At 33.2% G+C, this 20,331-nt stretch overlaps 1 protein-coding gene across 1 annotated transcript; it reads right to left on the bottom strand.

Annotated features, from left to right (window-relative positions):
* Positions 1–804: 804 nt before the first annotated feature.
* Positions 805–19,260, bottom strand: LOC144445076 (peptidyl-prolyl cis-trans isomerase FKBP1A-like). The gene is made up of 5 exons (XM_078134627.1): positions 19,131–19,260; positions 8,933–8,995; positions 4,951–5,075; positions 2,952–3,022; positions 805–1,674 (listed from the first exon to the last, which is right to left on the bottom strand). The coding sequence occupies exons 1-5, from the start codon at positions 19,242–19,244 to the stop codon at positions 1,469–1,471; spliced, it is 579 nt and encodes a 192-aa protein (XP_077990753.1). The 5' UTR covers positions 19,245–19,260; the 3' UTR covers positions 805–1,468.
* Positions 19,261–20,331: the final 1,071 nt, after the last annotated feature.

Raw genomic sequence — 20,331 nt, 5'->3', positions numbered from 1 at the left:
GTAACTTATCTTGTCATGTTACATTTTAGGGAGATAAATTATTGCTTAGTATTTGAAGTAAACTGTTCATACTTCTGATTGTCTATGAGTTATCCGAGTTTAAAAGAAATGAATATAGTAACTTAAACATTACTAATTTACATATCTTCAAAGACTGAATATCAATTCTTAATGTTTATAATTAATTAATCAATTAATTAAAGTTTGAAGCCTTGTTTGGATATTTTCAAATTTTCTATATTTATTTCTTGATTCCTGTACTTATTATTAAAACATTGAAGCCTGCATGTTTAGATTTACTATCTACCATTGCATAGTTTTAGAAGTAAAACTTTAATCCACAGCATGAACTAACATTAAACAATTTTATTAATATATTTCATTATTAGTCTACAAATTATGACAGCACTCCAAACAACTTAAAATAAAAGAAGAGGAAAACAAAATTTTTAGTTATACATCATTATATTCTTATTTCTATTAACTTCTTTAAGAATGCAGCTTCCATTTCTAGGGTCAATAAATTATAAGATTTATTACACCAAGACCTTCAAAATGAAAATAAAATCAACGATAATGATACAAGCATTAAAATACATAAAGCAATTCGGTTAAAATTCATGAAAATAAAATGATTTTGCATTGAATATTAGGGAATCAATTTTATTGATTTGTCGAGGTGATTACTTTCAGATTATTATATATAGAAGTAGATTCTAATTGTCTAATTAAAGCATTTTGTCAGAAGGGCAAGGTTTACTAACCTGATTAATTGGTTTAATATTTCATTTAAGTGCAGCACACAAAACTGAAGTTTGATTTGAAGATGAAAATTCTTCAAAATGAAAATAATTCTGAATTTAAGAAAAGTTAAATTTATTGCTCTATATTGATTTGAATTTTTAATCCAAAATGAAGCAATTGTCAAGAAAGTAATTTTGGCTTTTTAAATTCACTGAAAGCAGATTGTTCTGTCTATTACAGTGTATTCTGTTTTATTAATGTGACTCATCGCACTTTTATTTAAATTATTCAAATAGGCACAATATTATTGCAAGTTTTACAACTTCCCATGAGATCTGTAGTATATTTTATTATCAAATAATTTATTTTCTTTGCTTCTGTCTTGCATTTCAATTCATGAAATTGAAAAGATTAAAATACAGTCGTTGGTGATGCTATGTAAAATACGAGGGCACAACCAATGAATGTATGTCAGCTTGGGAGACGCATCAATAGTTGCAAACAAATCATTTTATAGGGGTTTCACATTAGTGGAAAGTTTATAAACACCATGAAAATAGTGAAAATAAATTCTCAAATCAAATATACACCTACAGTACATTGTTCATATCAGAGAGAATCACAGTATCTTGATGAACAAAAATTTTAAAATCAAAGCAATGCTAAAACACATACATTTTACAACATATTCTTTTCTCTTGAAAAGGAGGAATATATTCACTTTTTATCGTTTCTTCTTGGAAGCTTTCTTTTCTGCTTTTTTCACGTCTTTCTCTGAAGGTGCCTTTTTAACCTTGTCATATAAATAATACATGAAAAGACCTACAGCAATAGGTACAGATATGAATTTTATGTGTGGTAAAATTTTTTCTTCATATGTCTGTTTCTTCAATGCCCTCAGTTGAGTCTCAAAGATCAGTTTCGCATTAGCTGTCGAATAAAACAGAAATAAATGCATAATGCATGACTTGCAACTAATCCAATATATATATATATTAAGAATTTAGAAGTAACGATCAGAAACAAATTAAATTTGAGTATACATGTCGTGAGTAAATTGGGCCTTCAATCAAGATTAGGAATACATCACTAATTTAATTATAACAGATTAGCATATACCTTCTACAGCAAGTCATCAATACCTCTCTCACTCCCCTGAAACATGACATGTAAATCTGCGAACTCAAAATTTTCATACACACCTGTCACAAGTACATCAGTGACAGCTACGTTTAGTGTCTTTAGTTATCAACACAATTCAGTAAAACAAAAACACATATTTAGATGCTATTCTTTGTTAAGCCAAGGAAAATACGAGTGACCGAAGAGCCTTTGTCACTATGAGTTGCTAGACAAGTAGTAACAACCCTTAGGTCACAAGTATTTTCTGGCTGAATGAAGAAAAATATTGAAGAATAACATAATTATACCAGCGCCAATAATGTCAAAGAAAAATCGGGGAAAGTAATGGCAATTTTGAATGTTTTGACTCATATTTTGAACAAAGTAGAACCAGTGATATAGACATGCTTTGTGATGACAGACATGTATACCTGCTTTGTGATGACACAGAACTACCTGAGTATATATTCCATACTTTTGGTTAAAACTTGGCTTGTTCATGGTAGAATATATTTAATCTGTATATCTTTTTTTTTTGCTTTAGTCTTTCCTGTTTTATTTCAGTCACAAAGAGATTCACTGTATGCATCCATATTTGCAATTTTTTTTTTGAATTACGAATCACGAATAATATTTCTATGATGAATACTGCATGAGAGGGTAATGAAGGGTTCAAAATATTGAGCAAGAGAAGTGACAATGCTATGTATTATTGTAATGCTACGTATTATCCCTAGAGAGGGGACCCACCTGGTTTTAGTAAACTTGATTAAAGTGGTCTATATCCCCATAGCATGTTTTTACTTAACAAAGGTATTGAATGCAGTAGATGTGTATGTATAAATATGTGGGATTAGTAGAGGTCTAAGGGTTCTGTGGAGACTTATCCACAAATGAATATATGCATTATCAGAATGTATCGCCCCAGGAGGAATGGATGACTCACGACTACATGTTCACTAAATCCAGACACTGTGAGTTACAAATGCTATTTGCTAATGAAATGAAATGTATGATAGAACACCTGAGATTTAGAGAAGAGAAACGTTTAAAATGCAAAACGATGAATGATCAACTTTACTTACGGGGAATAAGTGGAGGACTTCCACGTTTACCGTAACCATATTCTGGTGGTAGTGTGATTGTTCTCCTTTCTCTGTAAAAAATAAATAAATTATTCAAAAAAACTGAATTAGTCCACATTTACCGTAACCATATTCTGGTGGTAGTGTGATTGTTTTCCTCTCTCTGTTAAAAATAAATAAAATTATTTTTAAAAAACTGAATTGGTCTGTTTTCAAAATTAATAGTAAATGTGACTGTACAATCCACAAGATTATGATTATGTTGTGTTTTTGTTAAGGTGTGGGAACCCTGATACCAGACAGGGGTAAATTTGGTAAACTTTACTTAGTTCCCATACATTGTAATATAATTTTGCTAGGGAACCCCGGTACTGGGAAAGTCAGGTAAGTTTTATATATGAAATACACTGATTATGTTTCTCATACATAACACTGATTGACATGAAACCCTTGAAGTTTTGTTATCATTTCATTTGTATTTTACACCCTATGTAATAGCCTATACAGTGTTCCAGACTTCTACTCAGGAAAAGGTTTTGATCAATTTTTATTGTTAAACATTTGAAAGCAAACAATGGATATATATATATAGAACAGGGGTGAATTAAAAATACATTTTACATTCTATAAATACAAATAATTTGATAATGCTGGTAGTTCAGCAGTACACACAATCTTTCCATACATTAATCGTGTCTATTTAAAAAAACAGACATGGGATGAATTTAATCTATGGATGTCAAAGTTTTGAACAAATTACCACAACTACCCATATAAAAATCTGATAAAATAACTACTCTGAAAATGACTCATTTCATTTTGATTATTTTGTTTGGCATTATTTAAAACAATTTCAAAAGATTCTCAAAATAGCTATATATTCCCCAATTTGCATAAATCATGTATGCAAGGAAATAATTACAGTATTCCCCGAATATAGTAGAGTGACTTAAGGGTATTGTTACTGTTTGTCTTTTGACTCATAGTGACAAGGCTCCTTAGGTCAGTCATATTTGAGAATAACCATATGAATATATTGCACAATTTTTATTTGGGAAAAATATGTGAAATAGAGTTGAAATACTTGCAACCAAGATATTGATAGCCCCAAGTTCAGCCACTCTATGTTCGTTGGTTGATACATTTTGCCAATAATGTACATGGTGTCAGTAAAAGTTAAGTTTACGTATATAATATGTTGTCATTTTTACAAATTTGAATTTAAAATTTAAAAATTGTGCAAGCAGAGACATTCCATCTTCCATCAAAAGGTTGTGAAGCAGAATCTTTCCCTGTAGTCTCAACAGTATTATTTCAGGTTTGATTGAGTCCGTCGGGTGTCTCCGGATCTGACGCTATCTGAGGCTATCTGGCGCTGAATATGACGCTGAATATGACGCTACCTGAATCTGAATCTGAATCTGACGCCAACTTTATACTCGTTTACAAAAGAAAGAAATGATTGGTCCAGAGCAAAAGAATAATCCTCTCAAATCCCATGACTGATAAGATAAGATAAAGTAACTAGTGTGAGAACCTGGGACTGAAACACCTGGCCTTTTATACAGGAATTCATATTCTAATTGGTTCAAATGCAAACTTTGGGAATATATAATGAAGTTAAAGGGATGATTAATGACATGGGGGAGATGACGTGGCAACTAAACCCTATCAAATATGTAACATTTTCATTTGTGCTATATTCTAAGCCAATCTGACGTGCTACTGACTTACACAATTTCTAATGACACACCAAATTTGGTGTTCCCCAAACACTTACTATGTGGTGACTCACAAGAAAAAACAGTTTTTATCATTTTGACACACAACAACAAAATTTGGCTGTCACTAGAGGGCACACTGATTTGCTGACACACCTCATTCTCATTCTTTTACAATTCGCCATTCAAACTACTATAACTAAATACTTTGCTTTCCAAAGGGAAATAGAACAGAAGTCAACTGGATGACAGACACAATATGCTATCAGATTACTTACCCAAGACACATCCCTTTTAGACCAATATCCCATCCAGATATGACCTGTTTGGCACCTAGTACAAATGTAAAAGGCTCTTTGCCATTGGAAGAATCAAAAACCTGACCTGTGGCCTCTATCATTCCCTGCAAAGAATATAACAGACTATGAGATATACACAGTGAAAGAAATAGCACGTACTGTCAGTACAAAGCTGATTCCTTTATCTGACAAATGGAAAAGACAGCGTATAGCTAGTGTATTAGGGATTTAAAATGCTACTCCAAGTAGATTTGGTTTCATCAATCCAGTGTGTAAGTATAGTGATCACTAAACGTTAACTCAGTTTTCATTACCTGATATTTTCAACTTTTAGAAACTTATAATTAACAATTGAACTAATTGCTTGCTTGAGTGTAGCTGATAATTCCCTTAATAATTTCCATCCAAGGTATAATAGAAAAATGATGTAATAAATTGCTCCCTTGTATTGTATATTCCCTTGTATTGTATAAACCACAGCCTCTTTTACGGCATTATCCAATTTCGTTATTTCAGAATGAATTTTCCTATTCTGAACAATAAAATGTCTGTACGCATATGTTTTGTTTTTGTTTTGTGTGTGTGTGTGCGTGTTTACGCACATGTGCGTATGTATGTGAACATTATATCATCGAATCAATTAAGCCATGCATGTACAGCAGGTGTGAGCCTTACTGACAATCAAACCAGATGGGATTTTGTCTAGTTCATTAAACAAAAGTAAAACGATTACTTAGTTCCTTATTAGTTAATTATTTAACTGTTTGAGATGCTTGGATGAATACAACTTGTGTTTCAGGTGCAGTAGGGAATGGATAATACTGTCAATATACATCTCAATTTTCAACAGAGATAAACACTGTTAGTTACTATAGTCTCACATTTCCTGTCAAGGGCTAATATGAGAACTCTTTGGATAAAACATTTTGACATCCTCGGCTCCCTTATCGCCTAGGTTTGAATTACAGAGACTACCAATTGTCTGCTGGCATATTCCCTACATGTTTACTATTAACCTAAAAAGGTAAAGTTCTGAATAATAAAAAATATTGACTCTTGTAGTTCCCTTATCAGTTATCTTTGATTTCTTTCAGTCACTGCCCTGTGCATTCATGTAAAATAATGTTAGCCTTTCATTGCTCTTATCAACATACAATTCACATAAATTTTTTATGTTTAAGAATTTTTTCTTTTTGCAGCGATAACTGATTCTTGTAATCACTCTCCAGTGATAACTTTCTTTCTTATCTTAATTTTTCCTTCTCCCTTGTCCACACTGATTATGACAGAACCCCATGCAAGTGTGGTGTACTTGGGGTATTTGTATGAGGGCTTACAGTGTTCTCTGCAGCTTTACTTTCATGAGCATAGTGAGTGAAGTGTAGGAGTGTAAATATGTAAGTAGCCACACTGGAACTCACGAGGCATGGGCTTCTGTTATTATTACACATGTTTATCCAAAACAGCAAATTTACATTAAAATTACACCATGCAATCACACACTCTTGGATACAGCAAATAATCTTACCCTCATTTGCATATCATTTACATGTAGGTATGCAACAATATTTTCAGTATTTCGCTGCAGTGCAAATACCACTAGTATATGAGCACAAGTGTGCAAGTATTATCACTGATATATATAATTCACAAAACATATGCAATATGCAAATTCAATGTGCCATATTCCATAACTTTGGAGGGAAAAGTACATTGTAGGTTTAACTGTTGCAGATGTTAAACAGAGAAAATGTAGAGTTGTATGTGAAGCTAAGCAGGAGAGGAGAGGCCATCTACTTTAATGCCTCCTGCAAAGATATGCACCACTACTTTCAAAAGACACGTAATTGTTTTTCTTATTGAGGTTAACACACAGCAAATGACTCCATTTGATGAGAATGGCAGGCAATGTCAGAATGATCCATTACATAGTCTAAGCTGTGATGAAGTACTGCCATCTTGTATACAGATCAGGCTTGAACACCAATGTACTAGCTAGCATAATCAACTTATATGTGAGACTTTGATGTATTCTTTTATTATTACAGTGAAATCTGAATTATTTTTGGTATTTAGGAAAACCAGCTGCAGATGCATTTTCCCATGGACATTACTCAGACATACAGCATACACGTCAAACCCATTCTCACAAAACAGCGCCCTTATTTCTTCTGTGACATATACTGTGAAATAATGATTATTGCTGGCGCATCTTAAACGGTGCTGTAAAAGAGGCTGTGGTTTATGACGATGGTCAAACTGAAGTTTCAACATCAAATTTTCTTCATATGTTGCCTGTATGCATTATTAACTCTGTGTATTAGAGCTAGTTGTTACATCCTTCAAGGCTTCAGTATGGTACAGTGTCTGTACAGTGTACGTTTAATATTCATACATTGATGAAAATAAGCAATACAATACAAAAAGCTATTTGAGTTGCAATGGAGATGAAATTTCATAAGATAAATGAAAGTAATCTTAAAAACATATGTCACCTAAAATAAAATTGTGATTTGTATTACTTTTAGTGAAAACTTTAAACTTATGAAAGAGCCAATTGAGAAGTTCAGTATGGTGATTTTTGAAAACCAAATTGTGACAATCATACATGTGTTTGTTCTATCACATTTACAGGGGGAAAATTCCTTCAATTTGCCATTATTTGGTATCTCACAAAATGTTATATTTGAAACTTCCAAGTATTAGGGTTTTCACTAAATGTCTAAATCACTTAAAGCATGGTGTCAGGTGTAAAACAGTGTTTCTGCCTAGGTTGGTGAATCCTGGTAAAAGAGAAGGGTTAGAAATGGTGTCAGTGTGTCCCAGCATACAAAGTACATGTACGGTAATTATGTTTGGGAATCCAGTGAAAATGACTTGGGAACCCTGGTAGACCTACTTACCACTGCACCCCCTTAGCAAAAACATTGTTAAACTTAAAAGTTCTGTTTCAGTTGCTAAACCTGGTTCTGTTAACTATGTAATTAATCTGTCAAGAAATGATGTCCATTAAGAAACTAAGGTGAAGGTGTCTCATCAGATCTCCTGGAGAGCTAAATATATATTGTAATTACACTTGTGATACTAGTCTACCTGATAAACACTGTAATTAGTCAGCTATTCACAGCTGGCAACATTGTTTTCAAATTAACTGTATACATTAGAAGGGCCACATACTAAAGCTTAAGACTAATGCAATTGAAAGTGCTATATGTTAGACATGATAAGAATAATTAAATGAGTGTAACACACATCAAATCGCTTTACTGGGGTTAATTATCATACCAAACCAGTAATCTATCAGCTTAACCAATATATCATCTTAACATTAGCCTAGAGGGTTATATATCCATGGCTCTGAATCGTGTGATTCAACGCTACCTTCTAGACTATATTACCATTCATAATATTGTAATATTTACAATATTTTGAATAACATTGTCCTGTATAACATCACTATTTGATTTCTGCATAACTAATTAAGAGACATATTAAATGTAAGTAAATTGGTAGAAGCAGATCTGAAGTAACATTGCAAACCTCTGCTATAAAATAAGACTCACAGTTCTGTTGTGAAAACATGTGTTTTCGATCTAACCCAACGGACCCTAGTTTAGCCTCTAACCCTAAACATTTTTTTCGTCTGTTTTCTTTCCCCAGCGTTGTCTGTCCATATTTCATCAAACTATCACAGAAGGGGTATTCTGACCGACATTTTGTGTCTTATTTGGTTGAAGCAATATTTTTTAGAAATAAAAACGTAAATAATTAAAAAGATACAATACAATAAGATAAAATGCCACCTACCTACCCTATATTGGAAACACACAATTATTTTTTCCCGATCTTATTAAGAGAACTTGGCTTGGGACCATAGACAGATTTACATGGTATGTTGAAATATATCACTTTTTAATATTTCATTTTTTGAAATATCATTTTAACAAAATCCATAACTTACTGTGTAGGCAACTGTCAAAGTGTCTCCATCTTCAGCAAATTCAGAACAATCATCTGACTCTGTCTAGAAAATAAATAAAAAATACAAAAAGTTAGCAGCTTTCAATAAACTGGCACGTCATAATTGTGTCTCCGTAACCTTCGAAAAGTACAGAGACACACAACGCTATAAAACACCAAAACTGAAACATTATAGTACTAAACGTGTTCTTGACTAACACTCTAAGGTCATGGATAGCTTGTGTTTACTCAATGAAATGTTATCACTGTCTGGAAAGTCATTAAAAGAATATGCTGCATGGTTATGACTGTCAATTTGAGTATCTGTTACCGATCATAATGGTATAAACATTGATATTTTATAACCCTGTCTCTTAAAATTGTACTTCTGTTTGTTTGACCTTAGATTTTGATATAAATAATACCAGATTCATGGATAAACCTTTCAATGTGTGCAATTGTAAGTAAGATGTAGGGTTTTTATTTTTCAATAAATTTATTATGTTAATTAAAGCCCCAAAAAAGAATGGTTTCTGGTCAGGACAGTTTGTCTAAAATGGTGCGATGACACAATTTTTTTGTTTGTGTTCTCAACAAACCTGTAACTCAATCTACTATTTATGGCTGTTACTGTTCTTTTTATTTAGTACTTTAGAGCAAGTGTGTATATATGTGGGGCAGATGTCATTTGCCTGTTCATGGGATCACTGCAAGCACAGAGCAGTGTTATAATATGTTACAATATTATATATGTTTCTATGGTTACAGTAAGATTCAAGTGAAATATTATATGCATGCCTGAAGCATTTCTAAATCTCATTTGCCATTAAACGTTTGACCTACATTTTACTCTAATGACCCATGATGAGACTCTCTCATATTTCCTCACAAGCCATGACACCCCAGATCTTAGGAGTCAAACTACTTCACAGCTCTCCTGATTTATCTTTCCCCTCACAACTATGTACATACCATCAATCAAATCCCACCTCTGTTACCAATCAAAAGATACTTCCTACAAAAATATATGGAGAATGATTGTTTGTCTCATCTGGGCCTGCCTTTCAGTTCATCTCTACTGAGCAATTATCTCCTCTGCTTGAATAACTGATTATCCATTCAAAAGATACATTTGTTTTGTCAGTTAACTATGGCTCATTAAACTAATTAGTAATATTCTTGGGGGTATTTCTCATTTATCACACTAAATTTATTGTCTAGAGGTGCACTGCATACTTCTAGTGGGGTAATTCTAGGGGCAAGGCTGCACTTTGTTATGATATACATAACTGCCACATGTAGCATAGTAATACTATATGCGGTTATCTTATTTTTAGTTTGGCGTGTATCAGTTTTTGACCTCTCATTGGGGAATACTTCCAGAACAAATAGTTCAGTGACTGACTTCTACTTTTTGAACTTTCACTTTGTTCCACCTGAAAGTAAACAAATAAATATACTATTTGAATTTTCACTTTTTTCCACCAGAAAGTAAACAATACCATTTGAATTTTCACTTTGTTCCACCAGAAAGTAAACAATAAATATACTATTTGAATTTCACTTTGTTCAACCCGAAAGTAAACAATAAATATACTATTTGAATTTCACTTTGTTCCACCAGAAAGTAAAGAATAAATATACTACTTGAATTTGACTTTGTTCCGAAAGCACATAAACAATAAATAAAAGTGCACAATAAATCCACATATTTAGGATGTAATCAACAAAAAGGGTACGTGTTATCCTGGTGAGGACCATGGAAATGATTAATGACTTAAAGGTCCATGGTCCTGTTACATATTGCAAGATATTATTCCCCAATATATGTCTTCTTTCAGCAAAGGAAAATGAAATAATAAGGAAAGATATCGGGAGTATAATTTTACACCTGTAAACATCAGGAACAGGAATAGCAATTTTGAAATTTCAAGCACCAATGATAGACATGCGTTGTCATGAACAACCAGGGTATTAATTCCACATTTTTTGTTTGAACACATTTAACCTTGTTGTCATTATAATAGTCACATGACTAATTAAACAAATGAATTACACAGAAATAAAAAATATAAGTACCATTTCATAATATGACAGGAACACATGAGGCACGAGGGAGTGCTAGTGTGGCATGCTCAGGTGTAGTGTTCTCTGCAGCCGTACTTTCACAAGCGTAGCGAGTGAACATGTAGCAGAAAACACTGCAAGTACGAGTGCAAGTATTCACACTGGAACTCACGAGGCATTTGGTTTTGTTATTAGCTCGCACAGTGGCCGTGAAGCAGCTGCGTAGCGGTTCAATGACAAATATGCATGCGCGTCTTATATAATATGCGACTTTTTTGGGGTGGTTGTACCCAAGGATGTATTGTGGCGCAACGACTACGCATGCGCATTCTACATACTATGCGCATACTTCTCATGGAGGCCGCTATCTACAATATCATCATGAGGCAGCCAGTTACAAATGAATCTACCCTGTGCGAGCTTATGGGCTTTGCCTAGTTATGATATTATGACATATAAATGTTCATTCGAAACAGTAAATTTCCATTAATATGATACTGTGCTACTATTCGCTTTCATGTACAACAAATGATTGCACCCTTATTTACATATCATTTGCATGCAGGTATGCAATCATGTTTTCAATGTTATAATGCAATACAAATACCATTTTTATGCAAGCGTGTCAGTGCAAGCAAATAAATGTAATAATAGCATATAGCTCTACATGCAGTCATACAAATAATCACATCTCTGATATCTAATTCACTGTCATGCTAGTTCAAACTGTAACTAATATATGTACCAAAAGAATTTATGAGAATGAAATACTTTCAGAAACCCTATACATGATGGTTTTAATTTCCTGCATGTTTTGAGGAAATTCCGGTTGTCAGATTTTGTGAAGAAGGACATTCCAGTGTCAGAAATCGACTCTTTCCACTCAATGAATCATTTAAACAGTGTTGCAGCCAGAGGGGGTTTTTGGGTCATTTGACACACATTATTTGGACCTGACCCACAATTTTGGAAGTGACGGGTCATAGATGACCCACACTAAAATTGTATGCAAATATGTTTAGCAACATGACCCACGCCTATAACAACAGCCACATGATTGCGTATATTGTATAGATAACAACAGGGTTGGATAGGCAACTGCAAATATCTAGCATGGATACTGTTATGGGTAAATATTTGTAAAGGCTGTACAGTTGTGCTACAATGCCATTGGCACTTTTTTTATGTGCCCAACAAATTGATAATGACCCACAAAAATGAAAGTCTCGGGACACTATGTCCCACTCTTTCAAAAGGCTGGCTGCAACACTGATTTAAAGCTAGGCAGGAATACATATAGGTAAAGCACACAATATGTGAAGAATTGAAACATTGTATGGATTCTGATCTATTTAACCTCTTTAAGTTTGAGTCACATTTGTGGATTATATTTTTCTGACCTTTTAATGTCAGTCTGGGTGATGACTTAATGTCATATGAGTATTATAAACAGAATTACATAATATTATATACCAGAAATAATAATACAGTCCTTGTGAATATCTATAATAATATTATGTTATATTTTAATATAATTTTAAAACATGTTGGGAGTTGTCTTAATAAAATATGTGACATCACTTTTTAAATGTACAGTTTTCTTGTACCTTTTATCTCAGATTGAGCAAGACCTGATCATACATGTATATTGTTAATTTACATTATGCATATACCTCTCAAAATTGTAAATGCATGTACAGTCTGTAACTTAATGGAATTTGATGGTACGTCACTTTTGTTCAAGAAACATATCCTAATATTAGTCCACAGGCTAAAAAATGTTCTATGAAGTGCCCATATTTAAAATATCATTAAGTTTGTGAAACCAAAACGTTTGGAAATAATGCAGCACGACAATCCCATTTACTGTCCTTTTACTGCATTTTATTCAACCATCCTTATCACTTGACTTAAGTTGATTTTTGTTAAGTTTCGCTGTTGATTTATTTAAGTATATGTATTTCTTGTACAGTGACAAAATTCGGCTGATAATTAATGGGATATCAGTAACTGAGACTGTACCATGTACTGTAATTCATTTGTAGATTCAACAATGATAGCATTTTGACTCCTGTTTTGTGATTTTAGACTGTCTCATCTATCAAGAACGCTTAGTGTACAAAAGTACTTTACATTCACTAGCCTGTTTTATGTCGTTACATTTGAACAGAAATCAAGATAAGAAAATCTTAAATGGATAATTACAATTTACTTTGGATAGGCAAGTCATGTCAGTTTTGATTTATACATAGTTGAGGGGATCCTAATGGTATCATAGTAAAATATTGCATCTACATATAGTTTGAACTTTATAATCAGTGTTTTGATCATTTATTTTGATAATTACATATATGAGTTTCAAGTTATTAATAACAAAGACTGTTTAAATATAAAGACAAATATTTGAATACATAGATAAACATATTAATTAGAATCTAAAATTACCAAACATGGTTTTAATATATTCAATACATTCAATTATGACATAATTTTGAAAAATATTTTGTTAATTTCATATTTTCAAGATCTGTCAATTACATTTCTAGACTTTTCCTTCTAAGTTATAATTAGTTTGTCCACATTTATACATTTGAAATTTTCATAACTATATGTCCAATAACATATCGAGTTTGGTGCAACGATGAATTTGTTATTTTTTTTAGATTTGCATGAAACAAATTACCACATACTCCCTTTATAAGTCCTCTCAAACTGTCATTCTAACTTTACACATGAAATATTTACAACATCATGTTATGAATTTTAATAAAACAGTTCAATTCAAAATTGTCTCTTAAAGGAAAGTTATTGGAATTTCTGTCTATTAAAACTCAGTGATGCATATTAGATTCTTGACAGTTATGAATTATTTGTGACGTGTTATCATGGATTATACATTTATGTATCAAGTAGGTGCAGAAAAATGGTGGCTTCAAGAGTATTTCATCGATAAACATATCTCCTGCCAGCTGTTTGTATTCTCTCTGCTCTGTCAATTTTGCTCCATTGCAATTTACATAATCGATGTTAAAGTCTGGCATAAGACGAGTTTATAAGCTTTTTATTCAAGTGGAAAATACCTGGATAAAACCTTTATTAATGTTAACACAGTTGCATGCATTCTTTGACATTACAATTGTCTTCTAGTATTGTTAAAGACACACAGTTGATTACATGGTAAGAATTTCCTCAACATTTCTTATATGTATAATAAATTATGTCATCGGATCATTTATAAGCTAATCTATCTAATACCAGATTTGAGTTCTGTCAATTGCAATGGATGGGTAAGTATGGTTTAGTTAGCAGATACTGCGAGAACCTGTTTTAATTATGTAGGAAAACTTATGCACCAAAACATACAGTCAGCTTGTGCCCCTTTAATGTGATGTACTGCTGACTTACTAGTTGCAAAAAAAAATGAGTCAACTTGTATATCTAATCATATCACTTAGGGGTGAGATCAATAGTTCAATGTAGGATAAAAAACTAAATTCTTTTACTTGGGGGGGGGGGGGGTTGAGTCATTTTAGTTCTCATCCTAAAAAAATTGATTTTACTTTTAATGGATGTTTTGTACCCCTAAAATACAATATATTTCTTTAATTGAGAAATGGAAGAATTTTCACTATAGTAATTGCATGGCACAAAAATAAAGTAAAGTGGCAGTAAAAGAACTATTTTTTACTCACTACACAATGGCACTACATACTACTACATACTGATTTGAAATTGATTTTGCAGTTTGAAGCAATTTTCAATTTTCGCCAATTTATTTAGAGGGGTGGAGGAGGGTGGTCTGAGGCCGAGTAAGTTTTATAAGAATTTAGTTTTTTATCCTACATTGAACTATTGATTTCGCCCCTTTTGTTGATATTTTAATGACAACATACACTCACATACTATTAAAATTTAATTGAAGTATTGTTGAAATTGTAGTTGACAAAAACATATAGTCATATTTTATATTTATTCATATGATTCATTTTGGTATTTTAAGGAGAGTACAACTCGCATACTGTCAAATTAATGTGAATTGCTGAAATGCTTGCTGAACAGACAAAACAACATGCTGAATATTAAAACCATTCATATTATTCATTTCCAGTGCAATGTTCACACTAAATTTATACCAAGTATTGTAGAAATGCTGGTTGCAATAAAAATAGAAATGAAATTTAACCCCCTTTCATATAATTCATTTTGGTAATTTCATGACAGTGCAACTCAAATAGCAAACTGAAACATGAAATATTGCTGAAATGCTGGTTGGAAAAAATAGACGAGTCAAATTTTAAATCGACTCATTATTATTCATTTTAGCATTTTAACAATTATGCAGACAACACAACTCTCATACTAAATTTAATGTGAAGAATTCTGAAAGGCTTGTTGGAAAAACTAAATGGATGTCAAATTTTATACCTATTTTTGCCAACCATTTTGATATTTTAGCAACAACACACAGACAGCATAACTCACATTAAACTCAGAAGTATTGTTCAAGTGAAATACTTTTGGGGGAAACACATATGGATGTCAAATTTTTATATATTTGCTGAAATGCTTGTTGGAAAAAACAAATGATTCAAATTTTATACCAATCACTTATTACATTTTGGTATTGACAGTACAACTTGCATACTCAATCTATATGAACTTACTGCTGAAAATGGAGTGCTTGTCGAAAAAAAAAAAGACAGGACTCAAATCTAATATCTATTCCTATCATTCATTTTGATATTTTAACGACATTACAACTTACTGCATGCCAATAACTCAGAGATGTTAAACCCTGGGTAAAAATAATCAAATGTTTAATTCATTATTGAAAAAGCTTCTGCAAGCTTGAATCATTCTTAATAAAGTATTCATCATCTAATGAGATTATGCAAATTAATCATCTAATGGCTGGAATTATTTCAGTCTGGCAAAAACGAAATTGGTCAGAGAAAATCAAATTGTAGAGGTTCCATGTTCTCATAGATTTATCGTATACACTCTATGGACTTTTTTTTATATACATAATAAAATAGCCAGTGGCAATGACAGCTTGGATGGGAATCCTGCCAATGTATTGTGACTAATACATAGACTTTTATGTTATACTAATTCCGAAACTACAAAAATGAAATTTTCCACAAATGAAAATTGTGTCGTCACCGAGAATACATCAGACTGTAAATTCACACTAATTGGTAGACTACATGTAATGTTTGCAGTCCACAAATGAAACATATAATCTTGCTGCTTGGAATACAAACAGACATTAGGCTAACTAATCCCTTTACTAAAATATCCATACATGACAACCTTCTCTTTAATTAATCTAATTCCTAAAGTGAAATACTGGCCGAAAATGAAAAATGGTCTCATTACCTAATTGATTCATGATCCCATGAGACTGTATATTTATCATAAATGTCTTCAAACACACTTTGTATGTAAATATTGAACTCTGTATTTGTTTTTAGGTTCTATATCATATATATCAGGGGCTCTACTTAATTTCTACCAAAATAAATATTCAGGGGAAAAAATATACAGACTTTACTCCCCCCTAGAATTTGTTTTACTTCAATATATAACAAAGTCAAGTTTAAGTCCAAACATATCATTTAAAATGTTCATTGCAATGAAAATGACTTGTGATTCATCATGGCAATAAAAATGACTTTTTGATTCATCATGGCAATAACAATGACAGTGAGTTGATAACGAGTTTGGATGTTTGAAAAAATTTTGAGTCTTTGCAAACAACAACATTACAGACGTGAATACAGCAAAGATGACGCCACGTGGTAAAACTCTTCACTGTCAGTGCTACTGTAATCCCTTAGGATTGGGCTTAATTCATGACCAATCAATTCTAGGAGACTAGGTTTTAGCAAATACTAAACAAGCCTGTCAGACAACGATGCACAGCTCAAGGGGAAATTCATACTTAATATGTAGTCTTGGCTCAAGAAAAGTCTGCAAACATGGAAACATATGCTTGAAGGTGTTGATAAAAGGACACATTTCCCTACAGTATTTTGAGTGCTTTATCAACAAGATATGAAAATGATATGTTTGATTAATCTGCATGCAAGCCAGGTTGACTACATTCAAACATAGTTTTATACCGTACATCATGACAACTCATCTATCATTGGTTCTGAGGTGCTTGAAATATGAGTCAAAATGTTCCAAAATGATCCAAATGTTTCCTTACTTTACATAAATCATGTCTGAGAATAAATCTATCATTTCATCATTTCCCAATATTTTTCTTCACTCAGGTGTAAAATATACATGGCCTAAGGGTTTTACTACTACTTGTCTATCCACTCATAGTGACAAGGCCCCTTAGGTCACTCATAATTTTGAATACAAAAAAAATAGGGAATATGTGACTACCAGTCAGATAGATGGTTTACTATATTGCCCAGGAATAATATTGTATGTCTATTTCACTAATACCATATGGTAAGGTTTACTGTTGAGTTTTTTTTCCAATCATATCTTTAGATTTATTCACGCTTACTGTATCAAAAGACTAAGGTTTTACCATATGGTATGGGATACTTTATTTCCAACAGATTTCTTTTTTTTTACAGAAACAAATTTGAAAGTATATGGTCAAAAAAAGGGATCTAATATGTTTGAGTAGGGTAGTGAAAGAATCAAGTGATAAATTGAACATGGAAAGAGATACACTTAATTCAAAACGCCATCAGAAATGTTTTAGTATTCAGGAGTGTATAGTGTACTTTGAAATTTTATCTGTTAGGAAATGACAATTTGGTGTGTTCAATCCATCAACAGTGCTGGGTTCAACACAGGGTGTTCAGTGTTAATTGATTTGCCATGTGGTTGACCATGATCTGTATGGAGTCATGTCAGGACAGGACAGTCTGCATAGTTTCAGTAATTTTTGCTCTACCCCCTGTGGCTTTAATCACCAATTATAATTTAGGCCAAGGTTATCATCGCCAAGTTACACAAATTGTCTCATTTCTATTGCTACACCTTTTACTATTTACACTCCCCCATCCCCATCACCACCCCCATCACCCTAACCCAGACCCCAAAACTGTTCCCAAAGCTGCATAAAGTTCACAAACAATATGAAAAATTTATAGCGTTCATGTTTGAGTGATCAAGTCATTTAATTTGTCTATCCTTAAAACAATATGGACTCGACTGGTAGTCAATGTGTTGGCTCCTATCAAAACTGAGCCTATATAGGCTATACCATGTGTTTTGCTATAATAGTTTGTTCTAGCCAAAAACATTACATTCGTGACAGACACTATATAACCTAGCTAAACATTCATGTATTTATTATTTCAGTATAGTCATCACCATGAACTAGCACCGGAGTGGATCTTGGGTATCCGCCAGGGAAGTGTGTGGGAAAAAGGCAGCTGTATAAATTGTTATCATCTTCGTCGTTATTCCCACTTTGTCATGCTTTAACATGCAGAAAGGCAGTGTAAACTTTGCTGACAAGTTTGCACTGACGCGTGGCAAGGGAGCATGAAGTTCAATACGTCACTATTGAAGTCGAGGATAAAGATCAAAACGTTCACCCCTAACCCATCTACCCCTATGCCCTAGGGACTCCCTCCTCTTCTACGAATGTATTAACAACACATGAACAAATTTGAGGTTCACCTTTTCACACATTCGAACATAACTTTTTTTTCATTCTGCGTGAAGTTTTTCTTTTCAAACATATTGGTACTATGGGAGACCATGTACATGTTACAATTTTTTGGAAACGGCGATACAATATTTCTACTTCAGTAAAATGTACAATTGATTTGGACATATTGAATTTAACCGCCTTTCCATATGTAATATCAGAAAAATTAGTTTCGTGTAGAATGTCAACTTTTAAAACGAGAAACCTAAATAAACTTCTACATCGTGTTAAATATTTCTCGTTGACGACGACGAATGGGATGACTTAAACTTTGCATGTAAAGTAATCAACAAATGTTGTGCACGGAATATCGTACATTCATGCCTACCGCACCAACTTCAACCATCATGAGTGATGATTCAAAAAAGTTTTGGGTAGTAACTCCGCTGGAAACAAGTACGTCAAGACAGTGTAACAATCATTAAAAGTGAGTCGCACGTACCACAATCTCGATTTCGACCTCCCTCTTCTTCTTCTTTGCTCCATGACTCGAACTGAAGATAAATGAGACAAGTACCAGAAATACTACTAGGGTACGCATCGTGCTACGATCCATTCACTTCTAGTCGACATATGGCAATAATATGAAGCGCCCCGCCGCGTCTAGTCGCAGGCTAGGCAAGGTCGTTCGCCTCAAGCAGGCCACTTACTTCCGGGTTATCTAATTATGTATTCACGCACTTCTCGATACCATTGGTTTATTCGCAAAGGTCAAAGGTTATTGAAGCAGCACTTAAACGAATTAAGTTCGTCATCCATACGGCTAATGAAATACATACAACAGTGCACAATTAAGCGCAAAGAAGAAGAAAAGCAAGTGACGATAATGGAATCATTGCCAGAAGGGATATTTTCGTATTTAAAAATGATGACGCTACACAGACCATTTTACTTCATCAGCCGAAATAGCTCAGTTGGGAGAGCGTTAGACTGAAGATCTAAAGGTCCCTGGTTCAAAACCGGCGAACTCGCACGAGTTCGGAGAACTGTCCCGGGTTTCGGCAATGATTTTTTCCCCATTTTTTCCTCCCCTACTATTACTTTTAAATGTTTCCCTCTTCAAATATACTAAAATTGTTTTCAAATTATACTTTATTTTTTTCCCACTTCTGTGGATTCTCGTCGAAAATCAAAAAAGGAAACCCTGTCCTGACTATACTAACTTCGGACTATTTCCAGTGAATGTGTATGGTGTTTGCAATGGGCTAAGGTTGACTAAATAAAACAAGTTACCCTTCACATAAACATGAACACCCACCCATTCCCCTACCCCCACCCCCCGCCCTACCACAACAAAAATACACAAAACAAAGCAAATAAAGATGACATACATACTGAAATAAAGGCAAGTAACAGCTAACACTTCAGTTCAACAAAACACTTTAATCCTCTAATGTTAAGCGTTGGTGAAATATTTTGTACGAGTGTTACATGCCTGAATTCTTGTCATACTAATATCCTTGACAGTGATATTGTGTTTATCAGCACAGTGCAGTGTCTGATTACAGTCCAAGAGTAAATTTAACGGAGTCCGTTTTTAGTTAGCGTGACAGCCACACATCTTTATGTACATTATAGATAGTTTGACTAGCCAATTCATCTTGCCCCTGACCGATAAGTATTTACACAACCGGTGAAGGAAC

The sequence above is a fragment of the Glandiceps talaboti genome, chromosome 13, assembly GCF_964340395.1.
Source record: "Glandiceps talaboti chromosome 13, keGlaTala1.1, whole genome shotgun sequence".
In the NCBI taxonomy this organism is placed as follows: domain Eukaryota; kingdom Metazoa; phylum Hemichordata; class Enteropneusta; family Spengelidae; genus Glandiceps; species Glandiceps talaboti.
The sequence above is the reverse complement of the archived record's forward strand: the minus strand, read 5'-3'. Positions and strand labels throughout refer to the sequence as shown.